Source organism: Malania oleifera, chromosome 12, assembly GCF_029873635.1.
Source record: "Malania oleifera isolate guangnan ecotype guangnan chromosome 12, ASM2987363v1, whole genome shotgun sequence".
NCBI classification, from domain to species: Eukaryota; Viridiplantae; Streptophyta; class Magnoliopsida; order Santalales; family Ximeniaceae; genus Malania; species Malania oleifera.
In genome coordinates, this window is record NC_080428.1 from 65,102,986 (window position 1) to 65,120,666 (window position 17,681).

At 36.4% G+C, this 17,681-nt stretch overlaps 2 protein-coding genes across 3 annotated transcripts; one reads left to right on the forward strand and one right to left on the reverse strand.

The window, feature by feature from the left end:
- Window positions 1–411: 411 nt before the first annotated feature.
- On the reverse strand, window positions 412–10,118 carry LOC131143732 (cell division topological specificity factor homolog, chloroplastic). Of its 2 annotated transcripts, none has more exons than XM_058092011.1 (2): window positions 9,808–10,118; window positions 412–1,163 (listed from the first exon to the last, which is right to left on the reverse strand). In XM_058092011.1, exons 1-2 carry the CDS (start codon window positions 9,892–9,894, stop codon window positions 606–608), a joined length of 645 nt encoding a protein of 214 aa, XP_057947994.1. In that variant the 5' UTR covers window positions 9,895–10,118; the 3' UTR covers window positions 412–605. The 2 variants fall into 2 exon arrangements, with proteins under 2 accessions (XP_057947994.1, XP_057947995.1); XM_058092012.1 differs by having other exon boundaries at window positions 412–1,100; window positions 9,808–10,072.
- Window positions 10,119–11,962: 1,844 nt separating this feature from the next.
- LOC131143733 (eukaryotic translation initiation factor 5A) lies at window positions 11,963–16,656 on the forward strand. Its single transcript, XM_058092013.1, has 5 exons — window positions 11,963–12,360; window positions 13,972–14,094; window positions 14,205–14,261; window positions 14,349–14,423; window positions 16,167–16,656. The coding sequence occupies exons 1-5, from the start codon at window positions 12,238–12,240 to the stop codon at window positions 16,266–16,268; spliced, it is 480 nt and encodes a 159-aa protein (XP_057947996.1). The 5' UTR covers window positions 11,963–12,237; the 3' UTR covers window positions 16,269–16,656.
- Window positions 16,657–17,681: the final 1,025 nt, after the last annotated feature.

Below are 17,681 nucleotides of genomic sequence, written 5' to 3' on the forward strand. Positions count from 1 at the left end.
CGGTTTTGGTAATAACCGAACCGAACCGAACGGTGTACACCCCTACCCGTGCCCGCCTCATTCTCAATTATCTTCAATTTTTCTCCCCAATTTAATCTTTTTTCCTGTTCTCTCTTCTCTATCCCGCAGAGGCTGGTTATATGAGACTTGGCTGAAAATGGAGATACGAAAGCTGAAACATGTGTTTTGAGACCTCGATTTGGTTAATCTGGAATCATAGAAATTTTTTTATTTAATGATCGTAGTCCTAACCTGTAGTGTTAGATAAAATTTTGGAAAATAACCACAGGGTGTTGATGGAGGAGAGAGGTTCTGAATGAATGGCACAAAAATGGTTGTAGAGTAGTCAATTTGATGTCATTTTGCATGCGTGCGCACGCTCTGACACAACTACACGAGCAAAACTGCAAGTTATAAAGTCATTGGTTTAAAAAGCAAACTCCAAAGTAGCAAAATCTGCAAGTCCCTTGCAAGATGTTTCACAGATATATACATGATCATCAACCAAGCTAAAAATCCAAGCATATAAAGGAAGAATTCTGACACTGGCCACACTAGACCTGCTGGGATCATCACCTTTCTTTGAACATAAACATGGAAATTCATTAACCATTTTTGCTTGGAATAAAGAAATCAAAAGTGACATCAACAGAACCAGATTTCTCCCCAGTATCTCTGTACTCTATGTTCGTTATTGCTCCAACCTCCTCCTCTTCCTGATATTCTGACTTCACCCGCCGTACAGGCACTGTGACAGAATAAACAGTCCCGAGACCCGAATCTGTAGACACGCTAAGCTGGATTTTATCCTGTGATTCTATTTCTACAAAATCTGATAGGGCATGCACGATGCTGTTGACGATTTTCTGCTTTGCAACATCACTAACAGCACACCGATCAGAGAAAAGGATCATCTTTAGGCGCTGCTTGGCAATACTTGCATTAGAGCTCCTCCTTGATGCTGCTGAAGGGAACACAATCTTCCAAGCCAAGTTCAACCGCTCAAAGAAGTTCAAATTTATAGCATTTAGGAGGAAACTCTCAGCTTCCTGACTAACAGCTCGTGGAGGCAGCTTATTTTCCCCCATTATTCCAATATTCTGTTTCAAATGGCTGCAAACGTTATAGCAAGATACACCATTTTGGAAACCAGTGAAATTTATCTGCAATAAAACACATGTTTGAAAAAAAAAATTAAATCAAAATCACTTCACTTTATTTTGAAGATGGCAATTTAAATCACCTCACTTTATTTTTTTAACTGCATGTATGATATCATTTTTAGAACTAGAATTGAGTTAAAAAAAAAACAATGCTGACAAAGGTCCTACCATTTAGTATTCCCAAGCATTTGCTGACTGAAAAACAGAAACAAATGCATTTGCAGGGTGTCAAACAAGTTAAAGACTACATAGGAACAAGAAGAATGGAAATGATGGCAAATGAGACTCAGCTGGAGGATTCAGTATGTACCATTCTGACATTTCAATTCCAGAATTTGATAACCACTTGATTTATTGAGAGGTTGTAGCCTGTAGGATATTGGGTGGGGGGGTGGGGGGGGGGGGGGGAGGGGAATAGGCAAGAATGAAAAATTAAAATCTCTAGACATCTGAGATGGGATGGTATGACGTCAAACCCCTTCCCCCTCGAGGAACCTCATTTCTCCTTTTAGGCAGAATGAAATTACTGAATATCATGTGGGCCCTCACCCAACTACACCTTTGGTTACCATACACAACCTCCTGGGATCAGATTTGGCTACTGTTTAAACCTCTTTGCTTCAACAAGCACACCATGTTATTTGTTGAGTTATGGTTCATATTCAAGACATTTATCACTTGAAGTCTGTTAAAAGTGGAGGATTTTGCATGGAGAGCTCAAGAGCCCTACAGGCTTCCTTGCAGGGGGATGCTGGGGGGAGGCTTCGTTCCCCATGGTACAGTACAGTATATTTGGGTCAGGGCATAGTGTAATTATGTTATTACATGAGGACATTTTGGGATTTCCATGTGGAGGCTATATATACAATTTCGTAACCAAGGGTTAAAATTCTAAGGCTGTTTTCATTTTATAGTATAGCGGAAATTGCAGGGGCTTCGTGGATAAAGGCACACTGCTGAACCACATAAATTCATTATGTTCTTCTTCTCTTTTGATTTGTCTTTTTTTGTATTGCTCTGTGTGTGTAATCTTAGGGTGCAAGTTCATAACAATTGGTATCAAAGCACTAGGTTCGTGCTACGGTTTTCTAAGGTTTGCATTTTGATCACAGCAAGGATGAGTAAGGTGAAGATCATACTCAACAAGTTTGATGGTAAAGGAGACTTTAACTTGTGACAGATGCGAGCAACAGATCTATTTGATCAACGAAACGTTTAAAGGGCTTTAATAGGAGAGAAACTGAAGAAGATGGACGATGATGATTGGATAGAGTTAGAACAGATTGCCTTCAGTACTGTCTGATCCTATTTGACAGATTCTATTGTATTCAATGTGATAAGAGGAGAAAATTGTCAAGGGTTTATGAACGAAATTGAGCTTGTTTATGTCGAAGAGCAATATGCCTAAGGGTGGAGATCTAAATTAGCATATAAATCAGTTCAATAAGACTCACAGCGATTTGCTCAAAGTGGATGTGAGGATAGAAGGTGAAGATAAAGTATTGATGTTGTATCTTCTTTTCCTTCTTCATTTGAACACTTGGCTATGACACTATTGTACGAGAAATCCATTCTATGCTATGAAGAGTTTTTGGAGTTCCTTAAGCTAAGAGACTCAACCAAGAGGACCATGAATTAGAGGGCTCGGTTTCCAAGGCTGAGCATAGGATAGGGAGATCCAAGGAGAAGTGTAAGTAGAGGGGTACATTGAAGTCTAGATCAATGCCAAGAACATTGAGTGCTTCAAGTGTAAACAAAATGGGCATTGCCGAGGGAATTGTCCTCTTTGGGAGAAAGAGGCAGACAAGAAAAACAAACAATTAAGCTTTGAAAGTGTGGTGGCAAATAATTCAGATGATGAAGAACTCAAACTTACTGCTTCAGGTAACAATTCTTTTCAGGATACTTAGACTATGAACTCTGGTTGCTCCTTTCAATATTGTTCGTATAGAGAGTGGTTTGATACCTACAAGAAATGTGATGGTGGGTAAGTAGTTCTTGGGGATGATCATCTTTATCCTGTAATTGGCATTGATACTATGAAAGTTAGAATGCTTGATGGCATTAATAAAACATTCAAAATGTTAGACATGTTTTAGAATCGAAGGAGAATCTGCTTTCTCTAGGTTACTTAGTCTTTTGAAGAAGAATTGCTTTTTCTAGATTACTTAGAAAAGACTTTGCATAGACTTTCAACGAATCTGGGACGTGGATCCTATAGGTGTCAAAGGGTTCTATGTTAGTTATGAAGGATAATTAAGTCGATCACAATCTATATCAGCTATTAAAAAGTACATTTATGGTAGTGTAGTAGTCACTTCATTGGGTACCAACACCGTTGACACTATGCTCTGGAATATGTGCCTATGTTCAGGGGAAATTATTAAAAGGGTTGAAGGAGTACATAGTTGATTTTTGCAAGTATTATGTTTTGGGTAAACAGTGCAAAGTGAAATTTATGTTGTCCTCCTAGAAGAGCAAAAGCATTTTAGGTTATGTTCACAATGACGTTTGGGGACCAACAAGAGTACCAACTAGGAACAGAGCTCAATATTTTGTTAGCTTCAACAATGACTACTCTAGGAAGCTTTGGATAAGGAAAAGTCAAAGATATTATCCAAATTCAAGCAATGGAGGGTAGAGGTTAAGAAATAGACAGAAAAGTCAGAGATATTATTAATGGACTAGAGGACAAGTCTAATGAGTTTCTGAACTTTTGCAGGTCTAAGGGAATTGTCAGACATTTAACAATTTTGTCAGACTTTGCAGTAGAATGGGGTGGCTAAAAGGATGAACATGATCTTGTTTAAGAAGGCTAGAAGTATGAAACTACATGCAAAATTGCCTAAATAGATGCAACTAGTGCAATCTATTATATTATTAATAGGCCATCTTCTACGAACCTAAACAGTAAAGTGGCCGGGAAAGTTTGGACAAGTCAAGAGGTTAACCACTCTATATTGAGGATCTTTTGTTGTCTAGCATACGCTCATAATCCTAGTGAGCTTATATCCAAACTAGACCCTAAATCCAAGAGGTGCATTTCCACTAGCTATGAAAAAGAGATTAAAGGGTTCAAGTTGTCAAATTCAGAGAACAAGAACGTATTTACGAGCAAAGATGTGGTGTTTAATGAGGCATCCAAGTTGAAGTACAAAGAAGATGGATAAAGCAGTAATGTTAACAAGAAGGGACTAAAGATGAAGGTGGAGCTTGGTAAGACTACAGGACTAGCACCAAAGGTGCCCTCAACTGAGTAGCATGATCAATAGCGGTCAAATGAACATAGTGTAGCTATAGATAGACCCAAATCATTACTCATGAATCACAAAGGTATGGATTTGAGGATATAGACTCGTTTGCTCTAGTTAGTGGTAGTGGAGATCTAAGTTCTTTCTAAGATGCAATGTCAAGTCCAGAGAGGTGGAGGGAAGCTATGATGGAAGAGGTGGAGTTTTTGCATAAAAATCGGATTGGAACTTCCTAAAGGAAGGAAAGTAGTAGGATGCAAATGGTTGTTTAAGAAGAAAGATGATATTTCATAAAGAGATGGCAAACGATTCAAGGCCAAATTAGTGGTAAAAAGGTACTCTCATAGGGAAAGGATACTATGATTAGGTGTTCTCTCTAATTGTCTGATATACCTCCATTTGAATTTTTAGTAGTCATGGTAGCTCAATTTGATTTGGAGTTAAGGGCAGTTGGATGTTAAAACAATATTTCTTCATTGTGGCTTCGAGAAACAAATTTATATGGAGCAGTCGAAAGGTTTCAAACCTAAAAAGGAGAATTATGTTTGCAGGTTGAGAAAATCATTGTACAGTATGAAGCAATGTTTTAAAAGGCTCAAACGAGGCTCGCCTCGAAGCAAGGCATACCTAAAATGCCTTGAAGCTCAATCTAAAATACCAAATCACAAAAAGGCTAAAGCATTGCATGCTAAGACTTATGCATTTATACAAAAAAGCACACCTTTTGCGCCTTTTTAGTCAAGGCTTACGCATTTTGAGTGTGTGATTCTCAAGTTAGATTTGGCTTGAAAACTTTAACTCCATGTTTATTGGAAAGGAATGTCATAATATAAATTTATTTTTAAACTTTTGAACCTCAACTTTTCAAAATAATTGAGTGTTGATTCTTAGATCTTGAAAATAATTTGAACTTTGTTAAGTTACAACTATCTCTTAACATGATTTGCATAATAAATTCAAGTTAGCAATTTTTGAATGGCTAACAAGTAGTTTGCAATTTATATTTTATTTTTTGTACATTATATTTGTGATTTTCTTCATTTTTTATTTATTTTAAATATGTGTAATTTATTTACATATTGTCATCTAAAAACAAAATTCTTAAAAGGCTTATACCCCAACGCCTTAAGGCTTACGACTCGCCTCATAAAGATAAAACTTCTCATCTTACGACTTTGCCTTTTAAAACATTGGTCTAAAGCAATCACCAAAGTAAGGGTACAAACACTTCAATTCATACATAATCAGTATTGGATATACCCACTGTTAGTATGATTGTTGTATTTATTTTAGAATTCTATCTGATGGTTTATTTATCCTTCTACTATTATATGTTGATGATATGTTGTCTATTGCAAGGAATATCCGTGACATCGATGGTTGAAAATACTTATTAAGAAAGGAATTTGAAATGATGGATCTTGGAGTTGCAAAGATCCTTGGGATGGAAATATGAAGAGACAAGAAAAATCAAAAGTTTTGGGTATCTTAAAAAGCTTACACATAGAAGGTGTTAGAGAGATTTAGTATAAGCAATCTCCAAGCCAATGTCATCCCCATTGGCAAAGCATTTCAAACTAATTTTAATACAATGTCCATAATCAAAGGAGGATGTGGAGGAAATGTCAAGGGTACCATATATCAATGTAGTGAGTTTCTTAATATATGACATGGTTTGTATCCATCTAGATCTTACACATACAATTAGTATGATGAGTAATTTATGGAAAATTCAAGCAAGGAGCATTAGAGTGCTTTGAAGTAGGTCTTTAGGTACTCGAAAGGCACCATAAATTTTGGCATCATTCAATTAGGTACAAGACAAGATTCAACTTTAGTAAAGGAATTTGTTGATGTAGATTATGTAGGAAGACATAAGGTCCATAACAAGTTACGTGCACACTATGGCAGGCGTCTCTATTTGTTTTAAATCCATATTACAGTTAGCTATTGCATTATCAACCACTGAAATGGAGTATATAGCAATGACTGAGGCTGCAAAAGAAGCTAAGTGATTGAAGGGATTGGTAGTTGAACTTAGCATAGAGTAGCAGACTATGCATTTACTTTGTGACAGTCAGAGTGTAATTCACTTAACAATGATTAAATCTATCATGTTAGAACAAAGCACATTATGGTCAGATATAACAAGATACGAAAGTTGATTGGTGTTAATGAGATTCAAAGGGATAAGTTGGCTACAAAAAAATATGTAGTTGATATTTTGATAAAAGTTGTTACTAAGGAGAAGTCCTAACATTGCTTGAACTTACTCCATCTTATTAGTTGCTGAATTAGTAATGTGTAACTTTAGGTGGAGGTACATATCTAAAAGCTCTAAGGAGGTGAATATCTTGTTGAGTTATGACTCATATTCAGAAGAATTTATCCACTTAAAGTTTGTTACAAGTGCGATGTTTCCATACCTCCTTGTCTTCGCCACACTATGGCAGGCGTCTCTATTTGTTTTAAATCCATATTACAGTTAGCTATTGCATTATCAACCACTGAAATGGAGTATATAGCAATGACTGAGGCTGCAAAAGAAGCTAAGTGGTTGAAGGGATTCGTAGTTGAACTTAGCATAGAGTAGCAGACTATGCATTTACTTTGTGACAGTCAGAGTGTAATTCACTTAACAATGATTAAATCTATCATGTTAGAACAAAGCACATTATGGTCAGATATAACAAGATACGAAAGTTGATTGGTGTTAATGAGATTCAAAGGGATAAGTTGGCTACAAAAAAATATGTAGTTGATATTTTGATAAAAGTTGTTACTAAGGAGAAGTCCTAACATTGCTTGAACTTACTCCATCTTATTAGTTGCTGAATTAGTAATGTGTAACTTTAGGTGGAGGTACATATCTAAAAGCTCTAAGGAGGTGAATATCTTGTTGAGTTATGACTCATATTCAGAAGAATTTATCCACTTAAAGTTTGTTACAAGTGCGATGTTTCCATACCTCCTTGTCTTCGCCCCCCCCCCGGCCTACATTTTGTTTAAGACAGGGATAGTGTAATTATGTTGTCATATGAGGGTATTTTGAGATTTTTACATGGGGCTATATATACATATTTGTGACCAAGGGTTAAAATCCCAAGATAATTTTCGTTCGATAATATAGTGGAAATTGTGCATGGGCTCCGTGGATGTAGGTACATTGTCGCACCATGTAAATTCGTTGTGTTCTCACATGATATTAGGGCGTGATTTCACAATATTATCATTGTTATATGAATGGATTGACATACTAACTCAAAAAAAGTTTATTCTAATCAAATTCAATGCAGTAGGCGATTAAAATGGGCGGAGAACAAGAAGAATAGCCATACAACTGGTAGATGAAATTTATTTTGGATGTAATGAGCAAAATTAAAACACATGAACAACCAAATAAAAATCCACAACTATCTCGCTAATATGTTCTTCATTCCTAGATTGAGAGTGATAGCGCAGGGTGATTATTTAATAATCAGTGTTGAATGGGATCAAAAGAAAAATATAATAGAAGAATTATTCAATGAACATACAATGTGGGCTTCGACAAATATTAATCAAAAATGCAAAATTTGCTTGGGAAAATGTGAAATTGGCATCACAATAGTAGATTCAGACTAGGTACTAAATAGGAAAAATGGAATTATCTTTTCTAGATATTATCTTTATTATGGTCACATTTGTTTAGGAGGGTTAAAAAAGGGCTGATGAGAAGGATGCACAATGATTTCATACACAAAAGGTGGTTGGAACTTGGAACAGCTGACCACACTCCAATAAAATGAATACTAACCATTACGAATAGAATTAGGTGTTTCATTTCTCTACAAAAAATCCACAACTTTAAGTTCTAAAAAAGGCCAGCATAGGAACACAAAATAACCGTGGCAAAATTCTATGAATCACCTACTCCACACACAAATCAATACTGGTAAGAAAGCCTACTATGCCCCTTCTTTTTTGATAAACCCTAGTAAGAAAGCCTACAATACCCTTTCTTTTGGATAAGCACTGTAGAGAATTTCCAAAAGACTTAACCCGTGAGCTAGCATCCTAAGACTTATATAACAGCTTATAACAGCAACTGCACAGAATCTTGGAAGACAAAAAAGTCAGGCGCAACTCAAAATAAATCTGAAAAGTCCTGCCCAGATGGATGAAAAGAATGGACTATGCAGTGAGAAAAGGAAAAGGATGGTCATCATACTCATCTAATGTAGAACTTGTAGGCAAACTTATTAATTTTTGAGGTGGTGAAATGAAAGGTGGTTGAAAGATTTGTCTAAACATAGAACTGAACAGCAAACCTGGTCATTTGGGGTGTTTTGCAAGCTTATTTTGCAGAATCCACTTTTATTAAATATATTACAAACCTTATGGTTTACACCAAAAGTTATGATCACAAATGGGCAAAGAATGAAGTCCGCGGACAGAAATTGTTGAAATGAAAAAGGAAAAAAAGGAAAAAAGATTAACCAAAATAGCAAATGAGTACACAAAGCATGTTGAAAAGTCATCAGAATGGGTTTCCTAGCGGAACAAGATAAGTGTCCTTTTAAGATGCGAATCTCTGGTGATCAAGAAAGCAAATGCAGATGGAAAATACAATTGGAAATTGCCATTCAAGTATGTAGTGCCACTCAATTCTCTATCAAATCATTGAATGACGTGCAGAACAGAAACGCAACAGTAGGCACCAAAATTTAAAACCTAGATGAATGTTCATCCAAGCTAAACCTGAAAGAAAGGACCAACTTAAGGTGTGTGCAGTGTGCAATGCATCATTCCATATTCCTCAAGTGCTTTCATTCACTGTGTTCTACGTAGCCATACATAATTTTGACACAAACGAATAGAAATGGTAAGAAGAAAATCCCTCAAATGAAATTTTTTTCATTGCTGGAAATTCGAGGGCTGTGTTGGCAGTTCTATCAGCCTACGCGGGTCCTTTCTGACCCCAGGCATCGGCTACAAAGTGTGGAAACTTACCCATCAAGCAAGAACATCATAAGCCAAGAACACACGCCCCTAATAATTTTACAAAACCACACAGACCTACTTAGCAAGCACCGTCTACGATAAGATCACATAGAACAAAAATAAATATGGTCCGCATAGAAATCCATGTACTTCACACCTTGCAAAACAAACCCTAAATTTATCTGGGGCAAACTGTACTAGATGCTAGGTCGTTTTCAGAGGAATTTCAGAAATATAGAAAAGAATAGCAATCGAATTTGGCATTTCCTTTCTTTTTTTCGAGTTTTCTCGGCAATCAAACGGAGTATTGAGCAATAATTGGAAAAATTGCGTGAATCTAGAACGAATTAAGGCACAACGCTAAGAGATTATATATGAATGAACTGGGTTGGGGTTCAGAGTTGAAGCACCTTTGATGGGGGCAGAGATTTTCGAAGAGGGTATGCCCGATGAGTGCCCAGAGTCACAGACACCCTCGCATCTCCTGCAATCGCCATGCTCGCGATTTCCCGACCCTCCTCAGATTGGGGAAATTCTAGGAAGTGCCTGCCTACTCACAGAGTCGCAGCCTCCCTCGCCTCAGGAACGAGTTTCTTCCCAGTGCTGAAAGTTGAAGCATCAGAGGATTTAGGACTGCAATTTACGACTGTGGAACGTTGGCACTGGCACTGGCACTGGCTAGTGGCAAACGACGTCGTTTTCCTCCTAATTGTTGTAATCTGCTGTTGCTCGTAAATTGACCTAGGCTAAAACTTTTAATGTGACAGTCCTAAGCTAAAAAAAAATAAGTCACCATAGAACTATATAAAATTATTTCTAAGATGCACAATCTCCTTTTAATTTTATGGCTCATTTTGATTCGCAAAATAACTATCCTTTAGGATGAAATAAAATATTATAAAAATTTTTAAAAAATAATAGTTAATCTTTATAAGTTTTTCATTATTTTATTTAATGTATAGTATAAAAAAATAAACTTCAAAAATAATTATTAATTATGTGACTTTGACATTATTATTATTTATTTTATGATATCAATATAATTTCTTATATAACTAATTTATTATTACTAAAATATTTTTAAGAATAGACATTTCGCAAACTAAATATAGGATTAATATCATTTTTAACATATTAAAATTTTTAATTCTAAAATATCCTTAAATCGATGAACATTTTAAGATAAATGATTACTGTTGTGGGAGTTTTCATTATGAACTTTCTTTGAAAATAAAATAAAAAATATATAATGAATAGTGGTCCACTACTCCAATTACAATGGGTGAATGATGGACTCCGTACAAAATAAGAGTAAATTTTTTTATTGTACTAGGTGGGTGAAATTGTGCATTTGTAGTTATGCTATATGGATAGAATTGTCTAATTGTTCTACCTAAGCAGGTCATTTTACGAAACATCTTCATATGGTCATCTGGTTTGTACATGAGAGATGTGTCTGCATCTACAAATTTGACTTTGCCTCCTAATTAGGGTTTGATCTATGACAAACCTAATCTACCTCTCGCTAGGGAAAGTCCCCCTATTCAAGTGGTTTGTATGGGTAGGCATATTCGACCATCAATTTTTTTTTTTAAAGTACAATTTTATAACAAACTTTATTCACACTCTAAATCCAAAAGTGGTTTTTTTTTTTAACTTCAAAATAAAAAATGAAGCATCATACAATACCAACTAAATTCACTTGAAAATGCCCTAATGTTTTTTTTAAAAAAATTAAATTAAATAATGGTGTCTAAAACTTTTTGGATACTCAACTAATCCACTGGAATAATGGATCCATCGTTCTACCATTTTTTATTTAAATACTAAAATATAATTTTAAACAAAAAATCATAATCCCTAAAACTCAAACCTGCCAAATATTTATAGCATAAAATGTTGAAGGAACCATTTGATTGTTTAGTTCATTCAAATTGTTCTGAGTAAAAAATAATTAAAGTTGTTATTGTTATGATTTATTATCATAATTATTAGAATAGAATATTATTAAGTAATATTTGAAAGTATGAATTTTTTATATTATATTTAGATTTGAGTGAAGTTAAAAATATATATTTTTATATTATTTTTTCTCTAAATTCACATAAATTCAAATTCAAAACTTAAAATTAATACTCTGGATACAAAATTAAAAGTTATTATGCTTTTCTTATTATTGTACTACTGTTCTCATTATTTTTTTCTTTATTATGACTAATTACATAATTTAAACACGAGCATTAAATATTCCTATGCAAGTGTAAAATTACAAGATAGCCCCCTATTAAGGTCAAACCATTCAGGGGCTTTCTGTAATTTCACTTTTTTTTTTTTTAATAAAAAAAAAAAACAGGTTTCCACGCTCTACTGCAGAATCTTCACAGCAGGAGGCAAGTTGGCCGGCGGAGCCCACGTGTGCGGGTGTCGTCGCTCATCAGCGTCCTTCCAACGCAACCCTGAAGACATTCATCCAAATCCAACGTTCCCTATTTTGCGAATTTAACGGCTCAGATCCATCCGGATCTTCAGGAAGAGGTTTTATCCCCTACGTCGCGACCTCACCCTCCGCTCCCATCAGGAAGCTCACCCACACAGTCGGCCCGAGAAACAGCCGCCAGAAGTGCACGTGGCGGATGCCCACAGCCGCATCTGTATACACATGCGGCGCTGCGTCAAATATATGTTTCTTTTTCCTGAAATTGGAAACCCTAGACACCTTTATTCACGCAGAGAGATAAGCCTATATGTAAAACTCCTCTCCCTCTCCCTCTCCCTCTCTTCTGGTTCTCTGTGTCTCGTGTACTTCTTCCCTTCTTCTCATTCGAAGCTTTGCGAGAGCCATGTCGGACGAGGAGCACCACTTCGAGTCGAAGGCCGATGCGGGAGCTTCGAAGACATTTCCTCAGCAGGCTGGTACCATTCGCAAGAATGGTTACATTGTGATAAAAAACAGGCCTTGCAAGGTTTGATATTCGTTTTTTGATTTGTTTTTGCGTCTCCTTTATTTGTTTCTTATTTTGTTTTGATGCCCCGTTGAATCTGGAGTTCCAGGGCTGTGTAGATCTTGGATTTGTTCGGTTTGATTGTTAGGTTTTCTGATTTGGGAGGTTTAGTTATTCACATGATGTTGGATTTTTCATCTTCTTTTTTTTCACTCTCCGAGCGTCTAGGGCATTTGATGTTTGTTGGTCTTAATTGCTCCTGAATCCGTAACATGTTGATAATTTGTAGGGTTTGTACTTGCTGATGCGGAACTTCAAGATGATGTTCCAGCTGACACGGATCTTATGAAATGAAAAGTTGGAGTTTGGGTAGTTTCATTTGTAAGAAAGATTAGAGGGCTTCATTAATGCCGTGAGTAGCAGCAATAAGAGGCTGCTGTTTTGGGGTTTTAGGGTCGCATAGCACCAAGAAGAAGAGCAACTTTGGGTTTTTTGTTATGGGCTGTCTTAGGGCGAACAGCAGCAGCAGTAAGCTGCAGGAGGAGGTTTCGAGTGTGTGAGTTTAGGGTATTCTCTAAGAGGAGCCGTGACCAACCGTGAGCAGCAGCAGGGGCTGCTGGTCTGCTATTAGTTAGGGTAGCTGGGGTCATGTAGAAGCATTAAAAAGAGAGAGGAGAGGAGCAGCCAAAGAGGAGCCGTGAACAGCAGCGGCGGCTGCTGGTCTGCTAGTCATTACCGTGTATTAGGAAAATAGAGTAAAATGTTCATTTAATCCTTAGGAGTGACGTGCTTGAAAATTAAAATCAATGACATTGCAACACACCCGCATGAGGAGGCTTTGGTTTTTTTTTGGAGGGGGTTGTGATTGGGGAAAGGCGTTGGATAGGAAAAAGAGGGAGGTTTATTTTCGGATCTGCTGTTAGTTTTGCTGAACCATGACTAAACTACTGTTCATAGGTCGACAATTGATTTTTATTCCTTTAAGACTGGGTAACTACTCCTAAAAGCTGAAAATTTGTGAGAAATGTTTTCTGGTTTTGTGCTGGTGGCTCTGTGTGTTTTCTGGTTTTGTGCTGGTTTTGACCAGCATATCTTTAATATGTTTTTATGGTGGCTCTGTATGTTTTTTCATGAAGTTGTGGGGTCAGCGGAGAGTGGGGCGGCATGTGGCAAAGAAACAATAGTGTGCCTGTCTTTTCTTGGAGAATAGAAGCACTTATGCTTTGTGTCTTTGTTGTTTTCTTCAATATATTAAACTGAATATGGTACATGAGAAGGCAAAAATTTAGTACTTTAATATGCCTTGCGCTCGTGATGCAGTTTGTGGTCGGTAGTCCTTCTTCTATTAGTTAGGTTCACAAACCAGCAGAAGCCAAATCTGGCATGCAATTCTATTTTCATGTCTGTATTTTCTCTATTATTCAATCAGTTAAGCAGCCCTCAGATGTTTTGTTCGCCCATGCAAAAAGGTTCCCCTTGTCTTTGTTACTTGATCACCACGAGTTATTTGGTGAATATTCCTACAATTTTGTTCTGAGGAAGGCCAAATATTTGCCTATCCTGATTCCCATGTATTTGCCTGTTTTGAGGATTAAATGTAGTCCTGTTCTGAAGTCTCTTTGTTGACAACAGGTTGTGGAGGTTTCAACTTCTAAAACTGGCAAGCACGGCCATGCCAAGTGTCACTTTGTTGGAATTGACATCTTCAATGGAAAAAAACTTGAAGATATTGTGCCCTCCTCCCACAACTGTGATGTATGATCTTACTTGGATTAGTTTTTTCGTTTTTGTTTGTGTTATTCTAGTTTGCTGCATTTTGCTCACTAATTTTTCCTAGAAGTTAAATTCTGTGCTTTACATTGCAGGTTCCCCATGTCAACCGTACTGATTACCAGCTGATTGATATATCTGAGGATGGATTTGTATATTCTTACTTTCCCTTGCTTGATTGGCTGGTTGGTTCTGCCAGAATTTAGTTTAATGGGCTGGTTGATGTTTCAATGTTCCAGGTCAGTCTGCTGACTGAGAGTGGTAATACTAAAGATGATCTGAGGCTTCCAACTGATGACAATCTGCTCTCGCAGGTCAGTTGATGAGAATTCCTTCCACTTTTAAAAAAAAAATTATTTCCATTGATTTTTGTTTGCCCTTTCTTTTCCCTTTTCCTTTTGTTGGTTTTTCTCTTTTTTTTGGGGCGGGGGGGTTGTTGTTGGAGGATTGGTGTTGTCAAGAAGGTGTTGATTCCTTTTTTACAGCATCATTCTCCTGCTGATCTCTAGTTATATTTGTAATCTGACTTTACTACTGAGCTGTTTCTATGTTTTGTGGTAACTTTGAATATGGTAGTTTATGAAGACACAGTGCTTAGATATCCCTTTGTTTCCCTTGGATGTGTAAATAACAATGTTTTAAAAGGCGCAGGGGTAAGGGGAGGCATTTTACCCTCTGCGAGGTGGCGTAAGCCTTAAGTGGTTGAGGTGTAAGCCTTAAGGCGTTTAGGCGTAAGCATTTTGGGACTGTATTTTTTTAAATAATTATTAAATAAAATAAATTTATCTATAGTATAAAAGTGAACTGAAACAAATCAAAAGCAGCTGCAGCTTACCTTGAGTTTTAGAGACATTGGCAGAGTCTGCTACGAACAACGCTGGAGAGAGAGTTGAATACTTGAATTAGTTCAAGGAGATGGGAGGTTGGAAGGGGTTATCGACTCGTAGGAGAGAGACGAGAAGCTGGGAGGAGTCTTTGAAGCCAGACGCAAGCTTGGAAAGAGACAAGAGGTTCGAAGGGGTCGTCGGAGAGAGATGAAACGTCGAAGGGGGGTTTTGATGCCCGTCAAAGCCCTTTTAGTTTTGTTTACTTAATTTTTTTTTTTGTAAGTATTTTAAATCAGGCTGCTCCCAAAAGGTGTACGCCTTCCCTTACGACGCTTAAAAGGCGCGCCTTTTGTCCTGATGTGTATGCATTCTCCCTTGAGGCATACGCATTTTAGGATTTACACCTTTCAAGTTACGCCTTGGGGTGTTTTATACTCAAAATGCATCAGGCGGGCGTCACGAATGCCTTTAAAACACTGGTTAATAATGTAAGAGGAAGTGTGGGTCTAGGTTCTGCATCTCCAGTCACTGCAACAAAATACTTATGTTTAATTCTGGGAGAGGTCAGTTGATGTAAGGTGGTGTGCTTTTGAGCTAGATTTGGTTTTCTAATTTTATGGGAGTTTGAAGAGAGAAATTAAACACAACAATAATAACAAGCTCAAAGTGGGATTGGTTATATTTATCTTTTTTCTCCAATTCACGTGATTAAGGGCATTTTCTTCAATTAACTGAGATATTAAATCCTTTCTCACTAGGATAGAGAGGATCTTATTGAGCATCTCATCATTGTAGACACAAATTTGAAAGGGAAAATACACCTACAGTTTTCATATAGCAAAGGCCTCTTTATGTTTTAAAGCGGCGAGGGGTGAAGGAGACTGCTGCTAATTAGGATATGAGTGAACAGCTTTTAGCTATTATAGAGAATGACTTTGTACCCCTTCGACCCAATTGGGCATATTTTACTTTAGAAGTTTACTAGGTGCATTATTAGCAGTAGTAGGTGTAGCTTAGGAATGTTTCTGTTTCTCCTAATATAAATATTAGAACTAAAGCAATATAAGTGTCCAATTAATGCTCTCATATGGGATTCGTGCTCTAATATTGCTTGCATTGACTTAATATGATTGTTTTGCAAATCGCTGTCATCACTATTTCAACTTTGTGAATAATGACATTGGTATTTCAATTTCTAATAATCATGTCTCCAATTTTGACTAAATGCAGATCAAAGATGGATTTGCTGATGGAAAAGACCTTGTTGTCTCTGTAATGTGTGCCATGGGAGAGGAGCAGATCTGTGCCCTGAAGGACATTGGCCCCAAGTAATTCCCTTTTGTCGATTGCTCATAGTCTGGAACTCCAAACCAAGCAGATATATATATATTGTCTTACTGAAGAGTTTTATGTTGGTTCTCGAATTGGCAACTCATTTTAAGGAACCAATATTTATCTATCCGTTCCTTGTGGTGTGGCCTTCATTCACAACAAGACTTCTAGTCATTAATAGACCTTTATAATCAATATTTTTGTTTTCTTTGAGCCATGCCTTGTTTCATGAAAGTCCAGTCAGTAAGACTGTAAATACGTCTTGGCACTCTGTTGGTGCAAGCTTGATATTTATAGTTTGGTTTTAATTCCCTAATGGACTTTGGTCACTTCATCCCTGTCTGGATTGTATATTTTGCTCTCAATTTATTTGTTGATTTGGGGTGCTTTTTAAGATTGTCATTGATTTGATAAATGGATGTCACACTGTTGGGTGCTTGAAAAATGTTTAAACTTGATGTGAATGCAGCTTAGGAAATTCAGGTTGGGGTTAAGGACTTTGCTTTGTAATCTATGTCAGTTTGTTCCTAAATATTTTAAGGCAAGGCCGGAATTTTATTAGTGGATCTTGTTTTTAAGGAAGGAGAATTTGAAAATCATTTTTTTTTTTCTTGTTTTAAAAAAAAAATGTTTGTGTCGTATATTTTAGAGAATGCAACCTTTTGTTCAAAATGAATTGAAAATTGATTAGAGTTGAAGATCCACGGTGAAAAGTTGAAATTCTGTCTTGATTTATTATATTTTGTTATTTTTTTTCATAATCGATAAAGGAAATATGAATTTTTCATATGTTCTCTCTCCTTATATTTTTAATTCTCAGACTATGCCTTAATCTACATTAAAAAGCAATCTTGATCGGCAGCTGCGTCTGCATTATTGCCTTCGTTTCAATTTTTGGGAAAGCTGTAACTTCATAGGTTGGCGCAACATTTGTTAATATATTGATTTTTATTCTGTTTAATATATATGTATATATATATATATATATATATATTTTCTAGTTTTACCAGATCAAAAATTCTTGATACATGTTTCTAAATATGAGTTTCGTCTCTGAGAGAACTGAAGAATAAAAATGATTACTCTGATATAGGGGTGTGTAATTGGTCGGGCCAATTTGGTTATTTAATTAAATTAATTAATCTTTTTTTGATTAACTGAATAGACTGAATTGTATCCCATCGAATCAAATTTTTGAATAATTTGATTAATTGAATTTATTTGAATAAAATTAAAAATAATTATGAAACTTCCCAGAAAAGAGCAAAGCAATGTGAGGAAGATGATGAGAGCAAGAAGGTGAAGTATTATTGAGATTATTATTATTAGCAGCAGCTTCCTGTACTTGTATTTGAGAATCTCAGCTCTCATGGCATTAAGCTCCATGACTGGATCTGGGACTGGAACCCTGGA

What these genes read in the sequence shown, in the direction of transcription:
- LOC131143732 (XM_058092011.1), bottom strand. Translation starts at nt 9,894, where the DNA reads ATGGCGATTGCAGGAGATGCGAGGGTGTCTGTGACTCTGGGCACTCAT. An exon ending in AATCTCTGCCCCCATCAAAG is followed by an intron (nt 1,164 to 9,807) that starts GTGCTTCAACTC and finishes GTTTTATTGCAG; the next exon opens with ATAAATTTCACTGGTTTCCA.
- LOC131143733 (XM_058092013.1), top strand. Translation starts at nt 12,238, where the DNA reads ATGTCGGACGAGGAGCACCACTTCGAGTCGAAGGCCGATGCGGGAGCT. An exon ending in CCTCCTCCCACAACTGTGAT is followed by an intron (nt 14,095 to 14,204) that starts GTATGATCTTAC and finishes TTTACATTGCAG; the next exon opens with GTTCCCCATGTCAACCGTAC. An exon ending in ATGACAATCTGCTCTCGCAG is followed by an intron (nt 14,424 to 16,166) that starts GTCAGTTGATGA and finishes GACTAAATGCAG; the next exon opens with ATCAAAGATGGATTTGCTGA.